Source organism: Uranotaenia lowii, chromosome 3 (genome assembly GCF_029784155.1).
Source record: "Uranotaenia lowii strain MFRU-FL chromosome 3, ASM2978415v1, whole genome shotgun sequence".
Taxonomy (NCBI): Eukaryota; Metazoa; Arthropoda; class Insecta; order Diptera; family Culicidae; genus Uranotaenia; species Uranotaenia lowii.
Window position 1 is genome coordinate 364547251 of NC_073693.1, and position 19398 is coordinate 364566648.

Genomic DNA, 19398 nt, shown 5'->3' on the forward strand with positions numbered 1-19398 from the left:
AATATGTAAAAAAAAAGGAAATATCTACTACAAATCCTCTACACTGTTTTATTAGTATGATATACGTTTTTTGTAGTAATTTATTAGATTAGAACGGATTAAAATCATGTTTTTAAAATCTCCCGATTTTATCACTCTCCCCGATTTATCACTCTAAAATTCATCAAGGGGGTGATAAAATCGGGTTTTCACTGTATCGGCAAATTTAACTTATCATCAATTACATTTATTGAAAAATGATTTTTGCGATATATTTTTAATTTTACTTTTTCCCATAAAAATTAATATTTCATTAAAATTTTCATATTCTAAAGATTTGACGAGGTGCAATCATGCTAATTATCACAAACAGTAGACAAGATTGTCATTATATGGTTAAAACCATTCATCAACCACCATGGTTGCTGGAGAAAATTAAAAAAAAACTCGAAGAACTCACGGAATCGAAAAAAAAAACAAAAATTGCTATCATGTTTTATAAAAGCATTAAAAAACTTTGGAGACGGAACAAGCGTGCACACAATTACAGCATGATGATTTTATCGAAAATTAAAAAGCTAGTCATGAAGACGTTTCTAGAACAGGGCCAAATAGCTTAATTTGAGTTCTGGTTATGTATAGAATGCAGCTTTTTATGAAGATTATTGCAATAGCTCTTATGAAGTTGTGCTGACCATGATAAAGCTAAAATTGCTACTTGGGAGGATCTCATATGCTTTCATATTGGAAGAATGAAATTTTTTCTATTACATGATTTAGCCATAGTAACAGTGAAGTAATCGTGTTGAATTCTGACTAGACTTGAAATGAAGGAATTTCTCTCGAACAAGTTTATTAATTTTATTCGAATACATAGGCTTTAATGTAAATTAAATAAGTAATTACGAAATATTTTAACAACGCTACGCCGGTGAAGACACAGTAATCCGACTTATTCTCTGTTTGACAAAAAGTATGGTTATTATCGCCATTATGTTTAATATGTTTTACTTTTTTGCGATTTAAACGAACTAAAATACGTCTGCTTGTCTGTGTCAAAAAATGATAATGCTGGTGTAGTTAGTTGCGCGATCGTGGCAAAGTTGGTTTCGTACAAACCACTGCATCACCAGCTCCAGAGAAGGATTCATTGTAGGGTGTTTCGGCCAGAGTTTGACCAATTGCTGGACCGTTTTGCAATTTGTTTCAGTTTTATGTCAGTTGTTTTTTGTGTGTCCTTTTTGCCGAGACACTGCTTACAGATATGAATTATGCATTATTAGCATGAAGTTGCCGCACAACAGCACTTGCCACGTTATGAGTTTGCATCTAGTTACATTCAGAAAAAGAAATAAATTTGAAAAATGATTAAAGTTTTGTGTGTCTATTGTTAACTGAAAAAACAAAGATTATTTGACATAATATTTATTTTGAGAGACACCAGAACTCAGATTCTCTTGAGAATCTCTTTATGAGCAACTTAAATAACTCATTGGACATCGTACTTTGAATCAGATGATTTGAAAGTTGCTGACCACCGCAGACAAAATTCGGAATCCAAATCTCCTCAGTGCGGTTTCAATGGCTTTGGCAAACAATTCTGGCCTTCCAAGGGCTCTGCTTTTCTCTTGCCACAAGACCTGAAACAATAAGCAGCTGGCTGCTGGAGAACATCATCATCATAGTTTTCCTCGTCTCCCCACCCAGGGATGGCTGCCTTCCAGACTAAATAAATTTTCCCACCATCGCATCGTTTTTCGTTTTGTTGATTTTGCATTGAAAAGCCGATAACAGAGAAATTATGTTTGGTTTACAAAATGCTGACCACAGCTGGTTTTCCATTTTTTTTTTACCCTTTTCCTCAATCGTAGAGTTCAGTCTTATTGCTGGGTGTCCAAAAATTGCATAATTTCTGGTAATCTCGGGGCTCACCCTCTAATCGGTAGATTGGAATGTGGAGAATAAACTTTTGTTTGGGGCCGACTGAAAAAAATCATGTTTAGAAGTTCCGCAAGGTCGATCTTTGAAAAAAGTCCACTTTCAAAATATTTTATTTTATATAAATTCTGGGTAGAAAATTTTCACACAATTCAATTTTTTTTATATTTTTTTATTTTGTTTGGGTTAAATTCTTGGATGATTTGAAGGAATCATCAGAAAGCTATATGCCAATTTTGAGCTGGATCTTACAACGGAAAAGGGTTGCACTGAATGTCAAGTGTGAAAGGTATTCTGAGACATTGTGGAACTCGTTTAAATGCGATTTTAAAATAAATGTTGAGAGCACAGCTAGTTTAGCAATCCATGTGCCGAATTCTTCAAAATTAATTTAAAAAAAGACACACTTAAATGTTTTTCCCTGTTCAATGATACCTCTACGGTATCTAAATTTGCCATGCCTGAAAAATGAATGCTAAATCATGCCATCATAAGGATCTCACTTTTATGAAAATGAATGATCCATAATGATGCCTTGTTTAGAGAAATCGAAACCTTAAATAACAATCGTTCGATTCTTAGTTTGGTTTCGGTTTGCCAAACATAGTGATTCTATAATGGGACCCAATTTTTCCATCAGAAGTATTCAGTACGCTCAATTATGCTAAAAAAAAGTTGTTTTAGGATATTTTCAGATAATATTGAAGAAAATATTTTTGTTTTTGGTAATTTTTATTGTAGTAATTTGTATTGAAATTTTATTGTCCACTTAATATTAAGAAAAAAATCAATAAATCTAAAATTCTAAGTTCTCAAAGGAACTGGTTCGTTAAATGTAAGCTTAAAGAAATAGGATCACTTCACGGTATTATTAACATGACCGATCTCATGTTTCTTCAAATGGTCCTTACGCTCGAATGGTTTGTCACAATGTTTGCACCGATATCGGGCCGCTCTATGGCGATGATTGATATGGCGCACCAAATCGGAATGAAAGTTGAACTCCGAATTGCAAACCGTACAGGGGAAGTTTTTGCCCTTATCATGGCGCCGTTGATGAACCTTCAGTTGCTTTTCTGTTGCGTACCACTTTCCACAAATGGGGCACCGGAAGTTTCGTTGGGCTCCATGAACCTGGTTGATGTGCTGCTTGAGTCCATATGTCCTGACGAACATTCGGCCACACTCGCCACATTTGTGATCGGTGACTTGGACCACTATTTTGGCAACTGGCTTCCGGCCTCGTTTCGACTTGGGCTTCCTATTTTCGATCACCAGCACCCTGCCTAGTTCGGCATCTTCGACGTACGATATGATGGGCCCATCTGTTGAACTTTGTGAGGTTTCAGCCGCAATGTCCTCGATGACTGTGGGAATCCGGGTTGCTTTCGATGGTTCATGCTCAATTTGCTTCGATTCTTCTTCAATGATACCAGAAAACCCGGAAAAGTTTTGTTGAAGCGATTGTCTACCAGCAGGGGACTGACGTTCCTCAACATTGACAGGACAAGGGGATTTGTCGTTGCTACTCTGCTCGTTGATGGCCTCGAAACTCGGGACGCTATCATCGCTGTATCGCTGGCCCAAGGGCCCAGTCGTTGGTTCCTGGTAGTATTGGAATCCGTATTGACTGAAAGAATCCACCGATCCAAACCCTTTCTGACGACCGTGCAATTCCTTGTGAAATAGTTGTTGATCGTTGGAGCGCCGGTAGCTGATGTCTTCGTAGATCGGTTCCGGACTTGCTGCGGCAATGTTCGATGTGAAGGGCGTCTGTTCGTAGCAAACCGTCGGTGTTGGTGATACCATCTCAGCGGGATACTCCATGGTGGCTAGTGCGTCTACCAGATACTGCCGATCCAGTTCAGCTATTTTTAGCAAATCAGTGTTGTCCAGGCTGTTTTCCATAATGATGAAACTTGGGGTGGGGTATTTTCACTGCTTTTTCAGTTGAATGACTGAAGGAGCTACGGGTCGGTGCTTATAAATGGGCCCTTTGGTAGTAGAATTTCGATTGTCAGCTACCTGGTTACCTTGGACGTAAGGGCAGTGATGGCGATCTCAACATTAAGCTACCTAGAATAGCTGTGCTTCGTGGTCTCACCGGCGATCAGACACCGGGTGAGATCACAACCGAATTGAATTCATTGTTAGGGTTTCTCCGATTTAAGTGATTCAAATGAGGAAAAGAACCAACACGAATAATATCAGTAGTGTTGGTTTTGCTCCTGAGCTTTATTTGATGTATTTTAAAAAGGATCAGATTAATAATTTGCGAATTCTTGAAAAGGCTCGTCTTATGTTTCATTGTCGAGTCAAATTCGAACCTCTTCGAAAATCTTCAAGATATAACTCAATATCGTCGTTGTCAAGCTTTTTGTAACGGCACTAAAATTGTAGAACGAATGCCAGATACATGCTTTGCGGCCCATTCGATCATGTAAAATTTAAATGCCTTTTTGGTGGTGATAAACCACAAACAGAATTTTTCAAGTGTGCGAATTGCACAGGTAATTATTCCTCGAATTCTCTAGACTGTCAAAAAAATTTCTTCTCCTCCTCCCTTTTTTTCATCCTCACACGTCAGGTCGGCAAACAATCTGCCTGTTCGCGGTCAGCCTCAGCTTTCTTAAGAATCTCGTCTTGGTAATGCTCGAAGTGATTTTAATGTTACCTGTGCTGGTTCAGCCACACAGTCTCGTTGATTAACGTTCTCAGAGGTGGTTGAAAATGGGTTGCCCTCTCCAGGTATAACTAATGGAAAAAAAACCAAGCCTCAACGTTCAGGCAAAGGTCCCCGAAGTTCAAATACTTGTTCTTCTCTTTCTTCATTATCTGATCCTTACAAATTTTGTTGATTTGGGTGAGATAACTGTGGAAAAATTAAAATTTTTGAAACAAAATTAAATGGAAATGATGCAATTTATGTTGAAAGCAAATTCAATGTTTGAAGCATTCCAAATTTCTTTTATCTATGCTAACAAAATTATTATGACTTTACGATTCCTTCATGGATACAAATAGATGTTTAAATATTATGAATTGAAACGCTAGATCTATGCTGTCCAATTCAGATGAGTTCTTTTTATTTTTGAAAACTCAAAACATACATATTGTAGCGGTCACTGAAACTTTTTTAAAGCCTTACAATAACTTGAAAAGCAATGCTTTCTTTAAAATTTTACGAAATGATAGACTTGATCGACAAGGTGGGGGTGTAGCTATTGTCATCAATAGTCGTCTCAAATTTAGACTTCTTCCTTCTTTCAATACAAAAGTCTTAGAAACAATTGGAATTCAATTAGAAACATCTATGGGGGAAACTTATAGTTGTTGCCGCATACTTGCCTTTCCAATGTAGCGGTGAACAGAAAAACTTTTTGAAGGGAGATTTACAAAACTCACCAGAAATAAATCTTTATGTATATTATTGGTGACTTTGATGCCAAACACCGATCTTGGAATAATATTTCATCAAACTCTAATGGGAATATTATATTGGTTGACTGCGCTGGAGGTTATTACACTGTTGAATATCCTAATGGGCATATTTGTTTCTCTTTGATTAGAAATCCTTCCACAATTGATTTGGTTCTAACGGATTTAGGCGAGCATTGTAGTCAATTAGTTACTCATGCGGACCTCGATTCAGACCACCTTCCAGTAACATTTTCTTCATCCCAAAGTCCCATTGAAAACCCTTTAAAATCAACTTTTAAATTTCAAAAAGCTGACTGGGAGCGATAAAGGAATTTTATTGAACGTAATTTAGATGTAAATTCAATAGAAGATATTGATTTGGCTGAAGAAAATTTGACAACTTCAAAAGTCAATACTAAAGCCGCTTCAATCCTCAAAGTTAAACAAAAATTCAATCAACCTTTGATATATGATGATCTTCAGCTTTTGATACGACTGAAAAACATTCGTCGACGCCAATATTAACTTTCTAGGGATCCTATTTGAAATTTATTTATTGCGACCTTCAAAAAGAGATAAAACGTCGTTTAAATTTCATTCGTAATGAAAATTTTGCAAAAGCAGTAAAGGACATAAAACCCTACTCTGAAATTCTGAAAAAGCCCCAGAAGCCAATTCCTACTTTGAAAGATGGAGATTAACTTCTTTTACGAAAGGCAGAAAGAGCTAAAAAATTAGCCAACAATTTGAGTCTGCTCATGATTTTAATTTAAACGATTTAAGTCCAATTGATGCTCAAATTTCCCTTGAATTTTATGATATTATTTCTAAACAAAATGTATTTGAAAGTTCATGTGAGACAAATGAGATCTTCAAGTGATTTTCATATAATGTTAAAACATGAAAGCCTGGGGAAAGATGGGATTTTCTATATTCATATTAAAAAGTAGCCTGAAAACACTTTAAATTTTTTAGTTAAAATCTTCAATAAATGTTTCCTCTTGGCTTATTTTCCAATAAATGGAAAAATGCCAAAGTAACTCCAATTCTGAAACCTGGAAAAAAGTGCTTCAGAGCCTTCAAGTTATCGACCAATAAGTTTGCTTCCTTCTTTAAGTAAACTGTTTGAGAGAGTTATTTTGAATAGAATGATGATTCACATTGATCAGAATTCTATTTTCCCTGATGAACAATTTGGTTTTTGTCATGGACATTCTACTACACATCAACTTTTGAGTGTAACTAATATGATTAACGCTAACAAATTTTAAGGTTGTTCAACTGGTGTTGCTCTTCTAGATATTGGAAAAGCCTTTGACAGTATTTGGCACAAAGGTTTAGTAGCTAAATTAGCTCGATTTGATTTTTCCCGTATATCTCACCAAAATTATTTGACTAGCCAAACCTTAAAAATAGGCTATCAAAATTTCAATCAGCACTTTTCAGTGCTAAAATTATTTTCATTTTCTTTTATTCATATTTTCTCTTTTCTTTCCAGCATGGGGAAGTCTTCGGCCGGCTCAAGGGCCGGAAGAAAACGGATTGCTGAACCTAATCCAGGGCCATCTGCCAAAAAAGTTGAAATTTCCAATTCATTCGATGTCCTTCATAACATCGGTGATGAGGAAATATTCATATTTAATTCTGATAAGAGTACTAAGAAATCTTCTTCTTCTTCTTATACTCTTAAAAACGAAAAGATTCCACCAATAACGGTCACGATTCCTGACTTCAATGCCTTTCGAAAAGAAATCGTCACTTCCATCAAGGATGTGAAGATTTCTTTTCAGATCGGTCGAAGGGGAACTGCTCGTATATTGGCGGAATCTTTTAATGATTTTCAAAAGGTTTTAAATTATTTGAATAATAAAAAACACCAATTTTTTACGTACGACACTAGAGGTGATCGTCCTTTTAAAGTTGTACTTCGTGGTCTCACCGGCGATCAGACACCGGATGAGATCACAACTGAATTAAATTCTTTGTTAGGTTTTTCTCCAATTCAAGTAATTCAAATGAGGAAAAGAACCAACACGAATAATACCAGTAGTGTTGGTTTTGCTCCTGAAATTTATTTGATCCATTTTAAAAAGGATCAGGTTAATAATTTGAAAATTTTGGAAAAGGCTCGTCTTATGTTTCATTGTCGAGTAAAATTTGAACCTTTTCGTAAATCCCATACCATTTTTTTACAAAATATTACGCAATGTCGTCGTTGTCAAGCTTTTTGTCATGGCACTAAAAATTGTAGAATGAATGCCAGATGCATGTTTTGCGGCTCATTCGTTCATGAGAAATCTAAATGCCATTTTGGTGGTGATAAGCCAAAAACAGAATTTTTTAAGTGTGCGAATTGCGCAGGTAATCATTCCTCGAATTCTCTAGATTGTCCCGTTAGGGCAAAAATTGTTGCTTCTAGGAAAAACCCCAAAGTTTCCAGGAAAGTTTCTTCTCCTCCTTCCTCTTTTTCGTCTTCACACGTCAGACCGGCAAACAACCTGCCTGTTCGCAGTCAGCCTCGGCCTACATTGGAATCACGGCTGGGTAATACCCGAAGTGATTTTAATGTTACCTGGGCTGATTCTGCGCCACAGACTCGTTGTTTATCGTTCTCAGAGGTGGTTGAAAATGGGTTGCCTTCTTCAGGTTTAACTAATAAAAATGGGAAAAAACCAAGTCTCAACGTTCATGCGAAGGCTTGGGAAAATCCCCGAAGTTCAAATACTTTCTCTTCTCCTTCCTTTTCTGATCCTAACAATTTTGTTGATTTGGGTGAGATTACTGAGGAAAAATTAAAATTTTTGCATCAAAATTTAATGGAAATGATGCAACTTATGTTGAAAGCAAATTCAATGTTTGAAGCTTTCCAAACTTCTTTTAATTATGCTTACAAAATTATTATGACTTTACGATTCCCTCATGGATCCAAATAGATGTTTAAATATTATGAATTGGAACGCTAGATCTTTGCTGGCTAACCAAGACGAGTTCTTTTTATTTATCTTAACTCAAAACATACATATTGCTGCCATCACTGAAACTTTTTTAAAGTCAGACAATAACTTGAAAAGCAATGCTTTCTTTAAAATTTTACGAAATGATCGACTTGATCGACAAGGTGGGGGTGTAGCTATTGTCATCAATAGTCGTCTCAAATTCAGACTTCTTCCTTCTTTCAATACAAAAGTCTTAGAAACAATTGGAATTGAATTAGAAACTTCTATGGGGAAAATTATAATTGTTGCCGCATATTTGCCTTTTCAATGTAGCGGTGAACAGAAAAAATTTTTGAAGGGAGATTTACAAAAACTCACCAGAAATAAATCTAAATTTTTTATTATTGGTGACTTTAATGCAAAACACCGATCTTGGAATAATATTTCATCAAATTCAAATGGGAATATTTTATTTAATGACTGCTCTGCAGGTTATTATACTGTTGAATATCCTAATGGGCATACTTGTTTTTCTTCAATTAGAAATCCCTCCACAATTGATTTGGTTCTAACGGATTTAGGCGAGCATTGTAGTCAATTAGTTACTCATGCGAACCTCGATTCAGACCACCTTCCAGTAAAATTTTCTTTATCCCTAAGTCCCATTGAAAACCCTTTAAAATCAACTTTTAATTTTCAAAAGGCTAACTGGGAGCGATATATGAATTTTATTGAACGTAATTTAGATGTAAACGTTCCATTGAATTCAATAGAAGATATTGATTTGGCTGTAGAAAATTTGACAACTTCAATAGTCAATGCTAGAGCCGCTTCAATACCTTAAGTTAAACATAAATTTAATCAACCTTTAATTGATGATAATCTTCAGTTTTTGATACGACTGAAAAACATTCGTCGACGCCAATTTCAACGAACTAGGGATCCTTATTTGAAATTAATTTATTGCGACCTTCAAAAAGAGATCAAACGTCGTTTAAATTTCATTCGTAATGAAAATTTTGCTAAAGCAGTAGAGGACATAAAACCCTACTCAAAGCCATTTTGGAAATTAACTAAAATTCTAAAAAAGCCCCAGATGCCAATTCCTACTTTGAAAGATGGGGATAAACTTCTTTTAACTAATTCAGAAAAAGCTCAAAAATTAGCCCAACATTTTGAGTCTGCTCATGATTTTAATTTAAACGTTGTAAGTCCAATTGATGCTCAAATTTCCCTAGAATTTGATGATATTCTTTCTAAGCAAATTGTGTTTGAAAGTTCTTGTGAGACAAATATTGATGAACTTAAATTGATTTTCAAAAAATTTAAAAATATGAAAGCCCCGGGGGAAGATGGGATTTTCTATATTTTTATTAAAAAGTTGCCTGAAAGCACTTTAAATTTTTTAGTTAAAATCTTCAATAAATGTTTTCACTTGGCTTATTTTCCCAATAAATGGAAAAATGCCAAAGTAACTCCAATTTAAAAACCTGGAAAAAGTGCTTCAGAGCCTTCAAGTTATCGACCAATAAGTTTGCTTCCTTCTTTAAGTAAACTATCTGAGAGAGTTATTTTGAATAGAATGATGATTCACATTAATCAGAATTCTATTTTCCCTGATGAACAATTTGGTTTTCGTCATGGACATTCTACTACACATCAACTTTTGAGTGTAACTAATATGATTAACGCTAGCAAATCTGAAGGTTATTCAACTGGTGTTGCTCTTCTTGATATTGAAAAAGCTTTTGACAGTGTTTGGCACAAAGGTTTAGTAGCTAAATTAGCTCGATTTGATTTTCCTGTATATCTCACCAAAATTATTCAAAATTATTTGACTAGCCGAACTTTGCAAGTAAGCTATCAAAATTCATGCTCTGAAAGGATACCCATTAGAGCTGGTGTCCCTCAGGGTAGTATACTTGGGCCAATTTTATACAATATTTTTACTTCTGATCTTCCTGATGTACCCGAAGGAAAAGGTAGGAGATTATTTGCTGACGATACTTTGCTTTCAGCCAAAGGTCGAAATTTACGGGTGATACGCAGTAGATTGCAACAAAATTTAAATTCCTTTTTGAATAACTTGAAAATGTGGAAAATTTCTCCTAACGCTTCCAAAACTCAACTTATTTTATTTCCCCATAAGCCAAGAGCAAATTTTTTAAAACCTAATGAAAATCATTCCATAACTTTTAATGGGGTTTCTTTAGAACGGTCTGATCACGTGAAGTACTTGGGACTAACACTTGATCGGAATCTTTCTTTTAAGAATCACATTGAAGATATTCAATCTAAATGTAATAAATACACTAAATCTCTTTATTCTCTCATCAACAGGAAATCCCGACTGTGCCTGAAGAATAAGATGCTTATTTATAAGCAAGTCTTCCGACCAGCGATAATGTATGCAGTTCCGATTTGGTCTAGCTGCTGCGCGACGAGGAAGAAAGCCATCCAGAGGATTCAGAACAAGGTTCTGAAAATGATTTTGCGGCTTCCACCTTGGCACAGCACCGAAGATCTTCATCGGATTGCAGGCATTGAATCTATCGAAGAGATGGCCAACAAAATCATCTCCAACTTCAGAGGCAAATCGATGCAGTCTTCCATCGCAGAGATTCGCTCTCTCTACAATTAGTTTAATTTTAGGATAGCTTTAGTTTCTAGTTTAAAATTTTTTTTTTTTCACTACAGGATGTTCTCCTTTATAAAAATGCTTGATTGTGCTCAGCAAATTTAAGTCGAATAAATAAATTTTAGTGATAATTAAACTATAGGGCTCTGAAAGTTCATTATTGAACTGAACACCTAATTTAATGTAATAATGTAATATAAATGTAATGATGAATTGGTACTAATAAAGATATATTTAAAAAAAAAAAATAAATAAAAAGGCCATTTAAATTTCCCACACCTGCATAATGTTCACCAGTTTATTTTGAAAAAAAGCATTAAAAAATTTTTAATATTAATGTTCATGCTTCCAACTTGATGTTACATCTCTTCAAGGATTTGGACCAACAAACACTTTTCACACTTAATACGAATCATTTTCGGAACTTGCGAGTTATCTCAACGATGGTATGAGATTACTTTAACACAAACAAGTTTCAGATTTTGGGGTGAAATAAACTTAAACCCATGAAAGTCACGAACTCACCATAGTCACCTTCAGTTGCACAGAAAAAAAACCACTTGCTTAGAGAATAATTTATGATCGTACGAAAATCCCTCAATCCTATTCAAAACACATCCTGTGATCCTTATCCGATAACTCGTTGAACATTTTTCAACCATTTGATCACAAAATTTTTATTAAAAAGAATCAAATACACGAAATTTTTTCTGACCCGAAAAAACACGTCCGTTGCCATCAAAACTACGCCTACTCGTCCAATTCAACATTGAAAGCTTTAAATTACAAAATACTACTCACCTACAGAAAGGAATACGACTGATTCTGAAATTATTAATCAGTTTCATTCAATGGAGGATTTTGGTTTTGAATTTTGTAGTTTTAGAGAAACAATGAATTTTAAAGTTAAGTTTTACAATTTTCAAAAATTTTACAAAAAAAGAGCGTCCAAATTTTGTGTAATTTATCAATGCTTTTTTGAGTGTGAAGTTGGGTTTAATCTAAGGTTGCCAGAGTGCCCGGTTTTATCCGGGTTTGCCCGGATATTAAATATAAAATTTTGTAAAAGTCCGGTCCGGCCTGGTTGCCCGGATTCCATAAGAAAAGTCTGGATTTTGCCCGGGTTTATTCTCATTCTCATTTTCAGATCAAATTTCAGATTTTTTATTTATGTGTCCAAAAAGAAATTTTTTCAACAAGCTTCCTAAATATAATCACGAAAGGTTTTTAGAATACCTAAAATGCAATTTGAAAACTGCTGATAAATTTTGATAAAAAAAACCAATATTTTTAAGTTTACTTCATGCTTATCCTTTCCGCTCATTCTTGTTTATAATGAAAATATAACATTTTCTGAGCTACCTCTGGTAACTATCGTAACGCACAATGTGAGATTGTCATACAAGTTAGCGGACAAAAATATTTTCAAAATGTTTCGAACACTTTGATTGTCATTTCTTTTCATTATGATCATAAAATAATAATTTAAAATTTCCCCTTATTCACATGTTGAAAGTGGCTTAACTTTATAAAAAAAATTTGAAAAATATACATGTATTTGTGCGGAACTCAGGTCCTTATCCTTTTAGTAGCTGCCCTTTCATTTTCCAAACACTTCTAATCAACTCTAATTGGTAAAACACACGTTTGAAAAGTTAGGTTAACATAGGCGGCCCATAGGGTGTTTTGTTTCAAAGTAGGGTGACCTGAAAACTGAAAAGTGGATCTTTTCGTTTTATATTAACCTACCATAGAGGGTATTTAGGTTCAAAAACTGACTATGATGCAATCACTAATCACTAATCACTAATTGTACTTTGTAAAGTTATGTCGTGAGACGGAATACTATGTAAATAAAAAATAAAAATAATTGTACTTCCACAGCCAGAACTTCAGGCTGATCCCGGAGAATGATAAAAGATTATTATTATTCTTCTTTTCTCTGTTCATGTTTTCCATTAAGTTAACATAAAAACATTGAAATAATATAAAACATAAACCGGCCGGGCCCACTGTGGAGCAGAAAACGGTGAGACGTAAGGATCAAAAGGAAATAAGGAGCGTGGACCACTAGTACCATACGTCCGAGGAGAAATTCGTTGGAAGCACGCTAAAAAGTGCTCCTTGTTGATAATAGTAGTAGGTCCAACCTTCAATGGCTGGAAATGAGTTATTTTTTACACAGAAATTTAAAAATGTGTTGAAGAATTTAAACCTCTAAACATTTTTAGTAAAACAAAAAAAAATCGTGAAAATATGATTTTTATGTTCTGTCTTTGATTCCAGTGTACCCTCATTTCTGGTCATCGACCAAGATAAAAGTGCCTTTACTCGCTCTTGAAAATAAATAAGAACAAAAAATAAACTATTATTTAAACACATAACCTTTAGAGGTCTGTCGAGAACTCGAAAATTTCGTTTCGCTTCAGATGCAAACTCGTATAACTTAATCCATTCCTTGGAAATATAAAAAAAAACATAAATAAATCAACAAAGACATCCCCAGCTTGAATTAGTTTTTTGAATATATTTACTGTTCTTTCTGACTTAAGAAAATCGATTCTGCTGTGAAGAGGTACATATATATTAATTCTTAACGGTTTAATTTAGCTTTCTAGAAATTATATTTAATTTAAAATGACAAGGAAAGATCTTACATGTCGATGTTCGTCATTCGTTTTAAAAAATTTAACAGTTTCAATTTAATCCGGGAATGCACTTCATGTTCTTCGAATACGCATTTCTTTCAATCAAAGCAGTCCAGAATGTCAAGTCTTTGCACGCACGTAGTTCACGAGAAGGATCTAAAATTAAGATACTAGCCACGTTTGCTGGTTAAAAATGTTCAAATCTAGCAACGCTCTACATCAATGTTTTCGTACTTATTGAAACATCATTTCAGACTAAACTATTTTCAAGCTTCGGATAAATTTCAGACTAACGCCGAATCGCGAAAACATTTTTAACAGCAGTGGGCCGAGCGATATATACGATACAACGCACACTCGGAAATGCGAAAAAAAAATTTTTCGAAACATATCTTTATGTGACATATTACATCTGTTTGGGCTCAAATACTCGTTAGGGTAAACATTTTTTTAAAACATCATTAATTTTCCTTAATTCGGGATAAAAAGCTGCAGCGCAGCAGCTTGATTTTTTTTAAAAACACCACTCAATAGATGATATCCAGCGCACTCTTCAAATTTTCAACTTTGTTTTTCGGAAACCATTCTTAAACACGAATAAGAACGAAGATGATCGTCTTTTCGACGGCTTATGCTAAGTACAAACGATGTGCACTATTTACACCATAACTTGATAATAATTTTCTTTACTTTTTATTTATTTCACAGATCGGAACAAATTTTCACGAGACGAAAGAAAAAAAAAAACGCGTCCGTCCCCGGCAAGTCAACGCCTGCTCCTCCCCAAAAACTGAGAATGATACAATTCTCAAAAAAGCTCCAAATCTGTAGATCGGAACTGAACTATTCACATTTTGTTAGAATTTATCTTTTTTCCAGTGAATCATTGCTTGCAAATCCATTTTAAGTTTAAATTTTTACTTGAATTACCCAGGAAGAATTTGTTAAAGAGTTACCAGAAAATCTCTATCTGAGTTGTTTCAGCGGGAGTGGTTAAGTTAAGAAATGGTAATGCATGTTTGTTTTAATGAATATTCGCGTTGTTTGAAATATTAAACTCTAAGAACTTCATTTTTTTAAATTCTAGGAAAGTTCTGTATTTTCAATCCAATCTTACTTTCAATTATACTGTTTTCTTTCCGAATTGCCATTCTTTTCGTCCAGTGACCGTCTTCAAAGTTGAACTTCAAATAACATTAATTGATTTAATGAACTTTGTTTAGGCAGGGCTGGGCAAAATTGAGAATTCGGATGTTCGAAGTATTTTGTCTAATCTTGGTGATATGAATGAGGGTCCAAAAATATCAAGTAAAATGTTCTCTAAACTCCAAATTCCAAATTCTTAGTAAATTTTTGACGAACGACTGAAATGCTTCTAGAGTAACAATCTTGACCCAGAACTAAAACCAAAACTAAGAAATCTTATTCCAAGTCCACAATACGTGTACTGTTTGTCTACAAATTTCTTAACAGTTAATTGAAATTTATTCCAGAATATCGAATTTCCACACGATAATACTAAGCTAGCGAGATTGCCCAAATGTTGCCCGATTTTGTTCACTTCAATCGATAAATCAAGCGAGAATTTGATTTTTTTCATCAGAATAATGTATTTTGCTTCTCAATTTTGTGAGCAAATTTCATCAAAATTAACATGAAAGATTTTTTGTAAACTTTAAATATCTGGTAAGCTTAGATTTGAATAATTCTGTTTTTATTGTTTAAAACTTGCTTATGAGCCTAAAATTTCTGTAATCAGATTTTGATAATCATTCAGAATAAATTCTGATTCGAATCTTGGGTTTCCATTCCAAACCTCAACTAGATACGTTTTTCCATATTCGAATCATATCATTTCGGAATGGGAAAAAATTACGACATTTAAAACATTAAAACTTTTAATTCTTTTGCAGAGTTGGTGATCCAGAATTGAAATTTAAATAAATGAATTTCAAATAATTAACTGAAAAAATGATTCATATTAAAAGCCGAACATTCAGAATACAAATAAGATAATTCTTGTTGAGGGATCTGATACAAATTCCATATTTTGGTTTATTATTATTATAAATTATTATCTGGAACTTTGGCCAAAAAATCGGCAGAATTCAGATCCACAATTGAAATTGAAAATTCAGATTTCATAAGGGAATTAAAATGCAGGAGATTGCAGTTTCATAGCTTTGATTCTGGATTCAAAATTTAAATGTTTTATTCAATCAATGTCATATCGGTAAAACAAACCAGAAGAAACCACAAATAGAATAAAAAATTTGGATTCATTTAAAGATTTTGTTTTTTGAAAAATCAAGATTGTAATTTTTTGTTTAATATTTACAGTATTCTTATTATGAAATATATTATTCATGATGAATTTTTATTGACCAAAGAACTTGTAATTAATCATTATGCAGAAATTAAGCTGTATGTTTATTTAATAGGTTTGTTGTTTAACATTGCTTATATTGCAAATTATTCAAAAACAAAGTTGGAAACTAAAGTCATAAATATTAATCGAGGTTTCAATCGTTTAAGTTTGAAAGAAGAGTTTAAGAAAAATCACTGTTTTTTACTAATCATTGGTTTTCAAAAATATTCTGAAAGAAAATATTTTCGAATATTTAAATATGTTACGTCTGCTTGTCTGTGCCAAAAAATGATAATGCTGCTGTAGTTATTTGCGCGATCGTGGCAAAGTTGGTTTCGTACAAACCACTGCATCACCAGCTCCAGAGAAGGATTCATTGTAGGGTGTTCCAGCTAGAGTTTGACCAATTGCTGGACCGTTTTGCAATTTGTTTCAGTTTTATGTCAGTTGTTTTTTGTGTGTCCTTTATGCCGAGATACTGCTTACAGATATGAATTATGCATTATTAGCATGAAGTTGCCGCACAACAGCATTTGCTACGCTACGAGTTTGCATCGAGTCGTATTCAGAAAAAGATACAAATTCGAAAAATGATTGAAATTTTATGTATTTATTGTTGCTTGGAAAAAATAGGGATCATTTGCCTTAATATTAATTTTGATAGACTCTAGAATTCAGATTCTATTGAGCTTCTCTTCATGAGCAATTTAAATAACTCATTGGACTTGGTACTTTGAATCAGATGATTTGAAAGTTGCTGACCACCGCAGACAGAATTCGGAATCCAAATCTCCTCGGTACGGTTTCAATGGCTTCGGCAAACAATTCTGGCCTCCCAAGGGCTCTGCTTTTCCCTTGCCACAAGACCTCAAACAGTAAGCAGCTGGCTGCTGGAGAACATCATCATCATAGTTTTACCGTTCTCATCACCCAGGAATGGCTGCCTTCCAGATCAAATAAATTTTCCCACCATCGCATCGTTTGTCGTTTTGTTGATTTTGCATTGAAAAGCCGATAACAAAGTTGTTGGAAATTATGTTCGGTTTACAAAAAGCTGACCACAGCTGGTTTTTCATTTTTTTTACCCTTTTACCATCAATCGTAGAGTTCAGTCTTATTGCTGGACTGTAAAGTGTAGGTACAACAATTGGTGATTTTTGGCTTTTGGAATGAATGAAGCAACTTTCTTGTGGTATTTTGGGGGGATTTTGAGCATGTATGAATATTCACAAAAAGATTTAAAAAGACACACTAAAATGTTTTTCGCTGTTCAATAATACCTCTACGATACCTAAATTTGCCATGTCTGAAAAATGAATGCCAAATCATGCCATCATTAGGATCTCCTTTTATGGGAATGAATGATCCATAATGATGCATTGTTGAAGAGAAATCGAAACCTTAAATTACAATTGTTCAGATATCGATTCTTAGTTTGGTGTCGGTTTGCCATCATGGTTTAATATAATGATTCTTTAATGACACCCAATTTTTCCATCGGATGAATTGAGACGCTCAATTATGCTGAAAACAATGTTATTTTTGGATAGTTTTAGATAATATTTGTATTGTATTTTTATTGTATTAGTTATTTTATTGTTCACTCAATATAAAAAAATCAATAAATCTAAAATTCTAAGTCCTCAAAGGAACTTGTTCGTTGAATGTAGGTAAGCTTAAAGAAGCAGGATCACTTCACGGTATTATTAACATGACCGATCTCATGTTTCTTCAAATAGTCCTTACGCTCGAATGGTTTGTCACAATATTTGCACCGATATCGGGCCTCTCCATGACGATGATTGACATGGCGCACCAAATCGGATTGAAAGTTGAACTCCGAATTGCAAACCGTACAGGGGAAGCTTTTGCCCTTATCGTGGCGCCGTTGATGAACATTTAGTTGCTTTTCTGTTGCGTACCACTTTCCACAAATGGGACACCGGCAGTTTCGCTGGGTTCCATGAACTTGGTTGATGTGCTGGTTTAGTCCACATTTCCTGGCGAACATTCGGCCACACTCGCCACATTTGTGATCGGTGACTTGGACCACTATTTTGGCAACTGGCTTCCGGCCTCGCTTCGTCTTGGGCTTCCTATTTTCGATTACCAGCACCCTACCTAGTTCGGCATCTTCGACGTACGATATGATGGGCCCATCTGTTGAACTTTGTGAAGTTTCAGTCGCAAAGTCCTCGATGACTGTGGGAATCCGGGTTGCTTTCGATGGTTCATGCTCAATTTGCTTCGATTCTTCTTCAATGATACCAGAAAACCCGGAAAAGTTTTGTTGAAGCGATTGTCTACCAGCAGGGGACTGACGTTCCTCAACATTGACAGGACAAGGGGATTTGTCGTTGCTACTCTGCTCGTTGATGGCCTCGAAACTCGGGACGCTATCATCGCTGTATCGCTGGCCCAAGGGCCCAGTCGTTGGTTCCTGGTAGTATTGGAATCCGTATTGACTGAAAGAATCCACCGATCCAAACCCTTTCTGACGACCGTGCAATTCCTTGTGAAATAGTTGTTGATCGTTGGAGCGCCGGTAGCTGATGTCTTCGTAGATCGGTTCCGGACTTGCTGCGGCAATGTTCGATGTGAAGGGCGTCTGTTCGTAGCAAACCGTCGGTGTTGGTGATACCATCTCAGCGGGATACTCCATGGTGGCTAGTGCGTCTACCAGATACTGCCGATCCAGTTCAGCTATTTTTAGCAAATCAGTGTTGTCCAGGCTGTTTTCCATAATGATGAAACTTGGGGTGGGGTATTTTCACTGCACTTGTTAATTGTAAGTAGTTCGAAAGTTGAATGACTGAAGGAGCTACGGGTCGGTGCTTATAAATGGGCCCTTTGGTAGTAGAATTTCGATTGTCAGCTACCTGGTTACCTTGGACGTAAGGGCAGTGATGGCGATCTCAACATTAAGCTACCTAGAATAGCTGTGCTTCGTGGTCTCACCGGCGATCAGACACCGGGTGAGATCACAACCGAATTGAATTCATTGTTAGGGTTTCTCCGATTTAAGTGATTCAAATGAGGAAAAGAACCAACACGAATAATATCAGTAGTGTTGGTTTTGCTCCTGAGCTTTATTTGATGTATTTTAAAAAGGATCAGATTAATAATTTGCGAATTCTTGAAAAGGCTCGTCTTATGTTTCATTGTCGAGTCAAATTCGAACCTCTTCGAAAATCTTCAAGATATAACTCAATATCGTCGTTGTCAAGCTTTTTGTAACGGCACTAAAATTGTAGAACGAATGCCAGATACATGCTTTGCGGCCCATTCGATCATGTAAAATTTAAATGCCTTTTTGGTGGTGATAAACCACAAACAGAATTTTTCAAGTGTGCGAATTGCACAGGTAATTATTCCTCGAATTCTCTAGACTGTCAAAAAAATTTCTTCTCCTCCTCCCTTTTTTTCATCCTCACACGTCAGGTCGGCAAACAATCTGCCTGTTCGCGGTCA

General features: G+C 35.1%; 2 protein-coding genes across 2 annotated transcripts; both read right to left on the minus strand.

Annotated features, from left to right (window-relative positions):
• Positions 1-2772: 2772 nt before the first annotated feature.
• LOC129754041 (zinc finger and BTB domain-containing protein 14-like) lies at positions 2773-3825 on the minus strand. Its single transcript, XM_055749898.1, has one exon. The coding sequence runs from the start codon at positions 3823-3825 to the stop codon at positions 2773-2775; it is 1053 nt and encodes a 350-aa protein (XP_055605873.1).
• A 13792-nt stretch (positions 3826-17617) lies between these two features.
• Positions 17618-18670, minus strand: LOC129754042 (zinc finger protein 16-like). The gene has a single exon (XM_055749899.1). The coding sequence runs from the start codon at positions 18668-18670 to the stop codon at positions 17618-17620; it is 1053 nt and encodes a 350-aa protein (XP_055605874.1).
• Between the last annotated feature and the right edge of the window lie 728 nt (positions 18671-19398).